The sequence below is a fragment of the Mycteria americana genome, unplaced genomic scaffold (genome assembly GCF_035582795.1).
Source record: "Mycteria americana isolate JAX WOST 10 ecotype Jacksonville Zoo and Gardens unplaced genomic scaffold, USCA_MyAme_1.0 Scaffold_46, whole genome shotgun sequence".
Taxonomy (NCBI): domain Eukaryota; kingdom Metazoa; phylum Chordata; class Aves; order Ciconiiformes; family Ciconiidae; genus Mycteria; species Mycteria americana.
Window position 1 is genome coordinate 348,263 of NW_027445633.1, and position 9,845 is coordinate 358,107.

The 9,845-nt window shown below is 51.4% G+C and overlaps 1 protein-coding gene across 1 annotated transcript; it reads left to right on the forward strand.

Moving 5' to 3' along the window:
* Nucleotides 1–577: 577 nt before the first annotated feature.
* Nucleotides 578–1,606, forward strand: LOC142403858 (olfactory receptor 14C36-like). The gene has a single exon (XM_075490159.1). It carries the CDS (start codon nt 629–631, stop codon nt 1,604–1,606), a length of 978 nt encoding a protein of 325 aa, XP_075346274.1. The 5' UTR covers nt 578–628.
* Nucleotides 1,607–9,845: the final 8,239 nt, after the last annotated feature.

Genomic DNA, 9,845 nt, shown 5'->3' on the forward strand with positions numbered 1-9,845 from the left:
CCTGGCTGCCTCTCCCTTTGCCTCTCTAAGCTCACTGTGTTTTTCCTTGTTTGTGTTATTTTGTCCGTGTTATTTTTATCTTGCTGTCAGGCTGTCTGGGGAGGTGGAGTTTCAGCTGCAGAGTCACACACTGATCTTGTGTGTCCTTTCATGCAGGTGTGTCCATGGGAACCAGTGTCCCAGCTTTCCTCTAAGCTGTAGGGCTGTGGGCAATGCAGTCAGAGCATCTAGGGGATGAGCTGAATCTCCCTTACTGAAATGCCATCATTAGGACACTTGGAGGTCTCCTTGAGGTGTCCTTCCAAACGGTGAGCTTTACCATTCCAGTTCCTTAGCACTGGGAGTGCAGATGCTGGCAGGCCCTTCTGTGTTAGCAGTGGTTTCACAGGACAAAGCTGAACACCAGGACTGGTCGCTGCCCCTACCCACTTCTGCAGAGTGGGGCTGACTTATCAAAAGCCCTTGGGCAGATGCCCTGCTCTTCATCACTGACACGGCCAGCACCAACGAGGGCTGCAGGCACAGAGCTGAAGGAAGGTCTCCGAGAAAAAGGAAAGGGTGTCTGTGGGAAATTGCTTTGATTTTGGTCAGAGAAGTCTCCCCTAATTTGTCACTGTCTTTTTCTCCTATGACAATGCCCCATGCCCAGAGGCAGCAAATGTCCAACAGCAGCTCCATCACCCAGTTCCTCCTCCTGGCATTTGCAGACACACGGCAGCTGCAGCTCTTGCACTTCTGGCTCTTCCTGGGCATCTACCTGGCTGCCCTCCTGGGCAACGGCCTCATCATCACTGCTGTAGCCTGCGACCACCGCCTCCACACCCCCATGTACTTCTTCCTCCTCAACCTCTCCCTCATTGACCTGGGCTCCATCTCCACCACTGTCCCTAAAGCCATGGCTAATTCCCTTTCGGACACCAGGGCCATCTCCTACGCAGGATGTGCTGCACAAGTCTTTCTGTTTGTCTTTTTGATGTCAGCAGACTATTGTCTTCTCACCCTCATGGCCTATGACCGCTACATTGCCATCTGCAAACCCCTGCACTACGGGACCCTCCTGGGCAGCAGAGCTTGTGTCCACATGGCAGCAGCTGCCTGGGGCAGTTGTTTCTTCTATGCTGTGCTGCACACGGCCAATACATTTTCCATACCCCTCTGCCAAGGCAATGCTCTGGACCAGTTCTTCTGTGAAATCCCCCAGATCCTCAAGCTCTCCTGCTCTCAATCCTACCTCAGCGAGGTTGGGCTTCTTGTGGTTAGTCTCTTAGTAGCATTTGGGTGTTTTGTTTTCATTGTGTTGTCCTATGTGCAGATCTTCAGCGCTGTGCTGAGGATCCCCTCTGAGCAGGGACGGCACAAAGCCTTTTCCACGTGCATCCCTCATCTGGCTGTGGTCTCTCTGGTTTTGATCACTGCCATATTTACATACCTGAAGCCTCCATCCATCTCCTCTCCATCCCTGGACCTGGTGATGGCAGTTCTGTACTCGGTGGTTCCTCCAGCAGTGAACCCCCTCATCTACAGCATGAGGAACCAGGAGCTCAAGGATGCAGTGTGGAAACTGATAATGCATGTTGTTCTGATGCAACAATCTTCCTCTGCATAGCAGTTATAATGCAACTCATTACAGGCCCAGCCTGTCTTCTGTACTTTTTGTGGTTTGTGGTGGTTTTTCACTTGTGAGAATGTTGCCTTCCCCTTTCTAATTCACTGTCTGCTTTTCTTTTCTGACCGAGTGGCTGTGTAAATGAGGAGCTGTGCTTTCTGTGCGTTGAAAGAAAATAAAGGGCCCTTCAGTGACTTTATTTTTCCTGAGATCCTTCCTCCAAGGCCATTTTGGAGCTGCAGGGACAGTTCCTGTGTGCAGAGTTGGAGGGGACAAGAGTCCCGGCATGGCAGCACTGCCAGGAGCACCAGCACTTGCTCTTCCAGGGCTGTTCTCTTTCCACTTCCATGTTCTCTTTCTGATCCCTTGCGTTGGTGTAAGGCCTGAGCACTCTGGCAGCTTGGTCACAGTCCTGCTGCATGGCAGTCCTGTGACTGCAGGCAGGGACAGGCAATGGGCACTTCTGGGACAGAGCTGGCCTCCATAACAGTGTTTCCATAAAGAAAGGTGATCTCCTGAGTACAGTGCCTGAAGGCTTAGATCTTCTTTCAAAGTTGCTGTCAAGAAGAAGTTCAAGAAAGTGCCCTGTTGAGGAAAACACCAGTGAACAGCTAAAGTGTGTGAGTGTGCAGGGTGGGGGCACGCAGCAGTGTCCCTTGCACAGCCAGGCCTCCAGGGACAGACTTGAAGGATGCGCAGAGCAGGGGCTGGTCTGTGACCTTGTTTGCTGGACACCCTGGGCAAGCTGCCCCAGGACAATCGTCACAGACCAGCCCCTTGCAACCGTCATTTCCAGCACTGGCCTCTCACCCCAGCCCGGAGAGGTTGTTTGTCCGTCCATGGAGGGACACTGAATGACTAGGTCAGAAGTCCATGTTTGCATTGTTCACAGGAGATTTAAGCATGCACATCGTGTGCGTGTGGGGAGGTGAACCCGAGTGAGCACAAATGCCATCAGCCATTCCTAGAGGTGCCATGAAGGCCAGTGGGACAGACAGTGCCTCGAGGTCACTTCCCTTTGAGAGTAACGTCCCCTGGGAAACCAACCACCTGAATGCAGCACTGGGATGTGCTTCTGTCAACCGAGGTCCCTGTGTCCATTTCTCACACCGTGGGGCATCTCAGAGAGGTGCAGAGCAGGGTGATACACCGCAGGGCTGAGGTGCCTCCCAGCCTCTGGGAGTGGCAAGAGGAGGCCAGAGAGTCACCGTGCCTGCTGCAGTGCACTGCCTCCGCGTGTGCAAGGGAAGGACTCGTGCCTCTGAACACCCCTGTGTGCATGAGGAATGCGTGAGTTCAGCTGAGATGTGGACACCTGACAGGGCCCTGCCACTTCTGTTTGTGACTCCAGGAACAAACCCCACTGTCCCAGTGAGATTCATCTCACCCGCCTTGGACAGGCTCATTGTAAATGCTCCTGTCTGCTCACATCACCCTGTTGGGATTGTGCCCCGAAATGTGTCAGAGCAGTCAGAGAGGTTCTGGGGTCCTTGCAAAAGGCAGACATCAAACCTTTCTTCAAGAAGCGTAAGAAGGAGGACTGGGAGAATTACAGGCTGGTCAACCTCACCTCGGTCCCTGGGAAGGTGATGGGCTAAATACTCCTGCAGCCATTTCCAGGTACTCATAGGACAAGAAAGGGACTGCAGAAGCTGTATGGGTTGGGGAAAGAAGGGGATGTTTTGTACCTGAACCATAGCAAGGTTTATGTCATGGTCTGCCATAGCCTCTTTACAGCCAGATTGGTGATATCTGGGCTGAAGGAATGGATGATGTAGTGGGTGGGAAGTTGGCTGGTGGATCAAGCCCAAATGTGACCAGTGGTAGAGTCCTCCTGGCAGCCGCTTACCAGTGGCATCCCTCAGTGCAAGCACTTGGGCCGACACTGCTGAATGTCTCCATTAACTGCCTGTACAATGTGACGGAGTGCCTTTCCAGCTCCTTTGTGGATGATGCCAAACTGGGCAGAGCCCTTGAGCGACCTCATCTGGTTAACGCTGCCTTGAGCAGGACAGCCGGACAGGATGATGTTCAGGGGTCTCTTCCAACCGGAGTTATTCTATGATTCAATGGATCTTTTCCTTGGAGAGCTTTCTGAAGACAGAACAGACAGAGGAAGAAGGAAAAAACAGAAAGGCAGATGTAGAGGTATAACATGCACCAATATAAATAGAGCAGTTCTTCTGACGAACATTTCTCTATTCGAAGTGTTATTAGGAAATCTATTAGATAAATGTGATGGAACAAGCTTACTTTTATCTGCTCAGGTACTGGGCCACAAGGAGGGTGATGGTTGGGTACGGTATCATGTGCTCAGTTGTGCCTCAGGAACTCATAATCCAGTAGGAAGCCAATGGCTGTGAAGGGGGCTGTGAGGTCACTTCTGCCTCTGGAGGTGATAGGCCAACAGCAGGAATGTGCCTGGGAAAGGGACTGTGAGGTCACTTCTTGCTGAAACAGCTGATAGCTCAGCCCTTGACTCATGGCGGGGGTATGTGCTTTTAAGCTCACATCTGCCAGGGTCTCTGACAGGCCAGCAGAAGGCACCTGGCTGGCACATTGACTGGGAGATCCCCTCTGCCGAAGGACCCAGGCTCGCTCCAGGAAGGGGGCTTACATTTTGGTTGTCCTGTCTCTCCTGCCTGAGTACAGGATGGGACAGCAGCAGGCACGCAGCTTGGTCGTGTCTATCCGAGAAGCTGAAAGGCTAGCAGCCTTGGGAGATGATGGTGAGGTTACTTGTGTGTGGTCAGGTGACAGGCCAGCAGAAGGCTGATGGTTTGGGATGCCTGCTTGAAGGGCTGTTTCCCAGATGGTGGAGCTCTCCTTGAGGTAGGAAGCAGCAGGAGAGAGAAACACTGCCACACAGTGCAGCTTGGAAGGTGGAGATTGGGCATGAGGAGGAAGAAATGTCACTCAAAGGGTAGTGCTGTGGTACATGAAGTCCTCCAGAAGGAGTAGGAGATCAGTCCATGTCTTTGTGTTTCACGGAACAGAGTGTGAGGGTGGACAGATTTCAGTGAATGTATGGAAATGTCGGGGTGAGAGCAAAGTGAGGAAGCGAGATGGGTGTCTCCAGCCTGCAGGGCAAAAGAAGCAGCTGTGGGACAGCGTAGGACAACCTATGGTGGAGATGGCAAAGAGCGCTGGCAAGGCTGCAAGTTCACCAAGACTTTTCCTCTGAACTATGGCAGTCATCCATGCTACCAAGACCTATGAGGAGAGACGTTGTCCTGAGGCACTGGGGCCTCACTGCCTCCTTGCACACCCCCAGCAGGGCTGGGAACTGTCATAGCGTTGTCCTTCCCTCAGCACCACACACCCCACATCCCACTGCCCCAGGAAGAGCCCTGAGCACTGTGTGAAGGACAGGAGCTGCCTTCCCCGGGGCTGGGGGTCAGAGCTTGGCCTTTCTGCTTCATAGAACAAAGCCAGGGTTTTCTCAGCATCTCAGCTGCCTGCACAGTGCCTTTGCCCGCCTGTAATCATGGCCTCCAGTTGTCTGCTCTAAGGAGTCCCTTGGGAGGCTTTGTCAGTAATGGCCCTCAGTGGGGCTCATTAATGCTTCAAGGTACTTTGGGTTTGGCTTCTGATGTTGATTCTTTGGGGGGTTTGTGCAATCTCCTCTCAGTACCTGAGGTTCCAGGACTCAGCACAAAATACACCATGGGGCTCATTAAAATAAAGCAAGTCCTAATGAGCTATGTGCCTTCCTCTAATTTTCTTCAAGTCTTCAAGAGTTGTACAGATAATTTGAGCTGTTTCCTAATGTACTTATAGAGAAAGATTTCAAAGAGCTTCTAATAAAAATGAAGTTTTAATTTCAAGACTGTATTTTATTACTTTTCAGTTTAGAGAAGAGGTGATGGCAGCATTCTCCAGTAGATCTTGATCCAGGGTCTCTCCTAAGGAGATCTGGACTGGTAGGGGAAGCTGTCCCTTGAGGTCTGACACAGTATGGACACCCTCCCACCTCACCTCCCCAACCCCACCATTTCTCTCATTGCCCAGCTGCGTCTTTTCCTTACATCACACTTCTCCACTGAGGGCTGCAGCTGGATGGTACAGCTCCTTTGTGCCAACTCCCACCTGCTTTCCTTAGAGAACTGGCTGCACACAGGCACAGATTGTTTTTCCTATTTGCAAGCAAAGAAAAATAATGCATGAAAAAATTTCATCCACAATAAAACACACCCTGCAATCATATGCTTACAACAAGCTGCCGCTACTGAGGTTGCCTTTCTACAAGGGATAATCTTCAGAGAAATGTTGTAGGGAGGTAGATACAAAAAGGTAGAAATATAGACAGTTAAGGAGTTGGCTAGAGAGACAAATGGGCTACTTAATGGCAGGGTAAGCTTTTAACTCCCTGCTGTCACAGCAGCAGCTGGATGGGTGACAGGAATGTGAATGAACAAAGAGTAAGAGGAGGAGAAAACTGGAGCGTAATGGAGAGTGCCTTTGTCTAGACAGTCTGCTGGAAAGATGACTTTAGAAACGGTCATTGTATCAAATATCACCATTTATATGGTCAAATATATGAAAGACTAGAGAAATTAAATACACCGTAGAGATATATAACAGGCAGAATAGCAGTAAAGAAGTTACACTGGAAGATCAACATTTCTTTTGAATATCCCTTTTAAAATGTCACGGGATTGGTAGAGGTCTCTTGTGAGTGAGGACAAGCAAGCGTTGCACCCATCTTTGAAAGCGGCCAAAAGTGCAACCGCAGGCACCACAGGCTGTACAAGGTCACGTTGGTGAGGCGTGTGCCATCAATGAGAGTCTTCCTGGGTGAATTTTCTGGGCACCCACATGAGAAGAATGTGTCCAAGAACCATCAGCATGGACTTACCAAAGGTAAACCATGCCTCACCACCCTGATTGCCTTCATGATGAAGGAACTGCATTTGTGCGTGAGGAGAGAAAGGCGGCCATCATTTACCTCAACTTAGGCAAGACTTTTGGCATGGTCTCCCTCAATATTCCCGTACCCAAGTTAGGCCATTACAGTCTGGATGGGCAGACAAACAGATGGGTGAAAGACCAGTTGGATGATGAGGCTGAGAGAGCAGTGGTGAAGGGGTCATACCCTACCTGGAGGCCAATGGGACGTACTGGGGCATTATGGGGCAGCACAAGGGACTTTTCTGGTCCCTTTGCAGTTTAACATCTGTATCCATGACCCGGAGGAGGCAACTCTCACCACATTTGCCAATGACTCTAAATGGGGAGGAACATTCCTGTGCCTTAGGGAAGCCATTCAGGGGAGACATGACAGGCGGGAGGACTGTCCTGTCAGGAACTTCAGGGAATGGATGAAGGACAAAGGCCACGTGTACTGGTTTTGGCTGGGATAGAGTTAAATTACTTCATAGTAGCTTGTATGGGGCTATGTTTTGGATTTGTGATGAGAACAGTGTTGATAACAGAGGGATGTTTTCGTTCCTGCTGAGCAGTGCTTACACAGCATCAAGGCCTTTTCTGGTTCTCACACCGCCTCACCAGCGAGTAGGCTGGGGGTGCACAAAAAGTTGTGAGGGGACACAGTTAGTACAGCTGACCCCAAGTGACGAAAGGGATACTCCAGACCATATGACATCATGCTCAGCAATAAAAGTGGGTGGGGGTAGGGGGTGGGGGTTCGCAGGGGGGCTGCTGCTTGGGGATTGGCTGGACATCAGTTGGTTGGTGGTGAGCAATTGTCTTCCTTTGCATCACTTGTTCTTCTTGGGTTTTTTTTTCCTCCATCTTTTCCTGCTGTTACACTGCTGATTCTCTCCCCCATCCCACTGGGGGTGTAGAGGGGGAGTGAGCAAGCAACTCCGTGGGTGCTTATTTGCTGTCCGGGGTCAATCCACAACTAACTTCTACCCAGTGTCATCCTTTCTGGCCTTTCCTTTGACCCCCACACACAAGCTCCCACCTAACCTGTTGCATGTCCCATAGAGGAGCTCCACATATCGGAGTAGCCCATTCATCACACAGGACATCCCCCCTCATTGTCTTCCCTGTTGCTCTCGCCTAAATATGCTGTATCTCCATCCACCTCAAAAGCCGTGGAAGCTGTCCTTCCTCATCTCAGCTCTTACTCCACTGAGGTTACAGCTTTCTGATGGCACACAGGGCTCCAGCTCCTCTTGTCTGTGCCCCAGGCTGTGGGCTTTGGTGCACATTTGGGCTGCAGCCCCTCAGCTGGGGCACCAGGGCCAAGGGCACACTTGTCACATGGGATTCTGGTACCAAGAGCCTTGGAACCCTTGTGTGAAAAGGCTTTGCTTCCCAGCAGAGGAGTGCTGGAGTGGATGGCAGGTGGCAAGATAATGATGAACGAGGTTCCCACAACGAGGGCAAAAGCTGCAGTCCCCAAGGCCAGAGAGAAACAGGCCTGGGCTGTGCAGCCCTGGCAGGAGAGGGGTTTGCTGTCCCAGGTGACTCTGCAGCACTGTGGGACCTGTGACAGAGGTAAAGCCGATCTCCAAGAAGGAAAAGCTGCTGCTGAGAAAGTCCCTGTGGGACTTTCTATCCAGCCAGACTGTGGATATCATGCTGGGGGCCAGCCGGCTAGCTAGCAGCTCTGCAGAGAAGGACCCTGGGGTCCTGGAGGAGAACTACAGAATCACAGAATGATGTAATGGTTCACGTTGGAAGGCACCTCTGGAGGTCGTCTGGTCCAACCTCCCTGCTCAAGCAGGGCCACCTAGAGCCAGTTTTCCAAGACCGTGCCCAGATGGCTTTTAGTATCTCCAAGGATGGAGAGTCCACAAGCTGAGCATGAGCCAGCAATGCCCCCTCACGGCAAAGGCCAACAGCCTCCTGGGCTGCATTAGGAAAAGCATTGCTGACAGGTCGAGGGAGGTGATCCTTCCCCTCTCCTCAGCACTGGTGAGGTCACACCTGGAGCACTGTGTCCAGTACTGGGCTTCCCAGTACAGAAAAGTTGTTGGCCTACTAAAGCAAGTCCAGAAAAGGGCCACAAAGCTGCTTTAAGGGACTGGAGAATCTTTTGTAGGAGGAAAGTCTGAGAGAGCTGGGACTGTTCAGCCTAGACAAGAAAAGGCTCAGGGGGTCTCTTATTAATGAGTGTAAATACCTGATGGGATGGGGCAAAGAAGACAAGGGAGCCAAGCTCTTCTCAGTAGTTCCCAGTGGCAAGACAAGGGGTGATGGACACAGCCATATACTCATGAAATTCCATCTGAACACAAGAAAGCACTTTTTGCCTGTTAGGGTGGTCAGACACTGGAAGATGTTTCCAAGAGAAGGTGTGGAGTCTCCATCCATGACAATATTTGCTTGACTGCAAATACACTGGGATCCCGTGGAGAGGACCCCTGCTGGAGCAGAGAAAAAATGTAAGGAGGAAGGAGCAGCAGAAATGTTAGGTACTGACCATAACCCCCCATTCCCAATCCTCCCTGCTCCTCTCCAGCTTTGGATGGGTAGAAGAATTGGGAATGGAGGAACTTGAGCCTGGGAAAAAGGGGAGTGGGGGTTGGGGAATGGTCTTTAATATTTTTGTCATAGTTTCTCACCTTCTAAATCTATTTTAATTGGCAATAAATTAAACTGATCTGCAAGTCAACCCTTCTTTGCCCACAAAAAGAGGCTGAGAGCTCTGGGATATTGAGAAACCCCTCAGAGCCAAACACTGGAGCAAGGACCCAGGCCAGTTGGTGGCCTCTCAATCAATGGAGATTTTTCAAACTTTGTGGGAAGAGGGCCGTGAGCACCTCACCTAGCTGGAGCTGTCTGAGAACGGGCTTGGCTGGCAGCCCAGCTGTGGCAAAAGCAATGGGATGTAGGGTGTGATGAGTGTCAGTGTGAAACTAGCTTCCTTTTTGTTGATAATGGCAGTGGAGTTGGGTATCCCTGAGCCCCAGAGGAGGCCAGAGGTGACCATGCAGCAAAGGTCACTGCTCAGGACTGGAGTGCATGGCCAGAGGTGGAAATGGCCAGGGTGTGGGACCTGCCTGGGACAGTCATTCTGGGACAGCTTCCCCTGGGTTCCTGGGTCCCCCAGGGAACATGGCACAGATTGGGCTCCTCTCTTCTGCACCTTTGATGCTTGCTTCACCATGACACCTGCTCCTGTACTGTGAGCACCCTGCTGTGTGCCCCCACCCTGCACACTCACACAGCTTAGCTCTACACTGGCGTTTTCCTCTCCTGGGCACTTTCTAACCAAGCCCAACCCCTCCTCCTAATTCCGCAATACAACACTCCAGGCTGGGCT

Excerpts from the sequence above, each read along its gene's own strand:
- LOC142403858 (XM_075490159.1), top strand. The coding sequence starts at position 629 with ATGACAATGCCCCATGCCCAGAGGCAGCAAATGTCCAACAGCAGCTCC.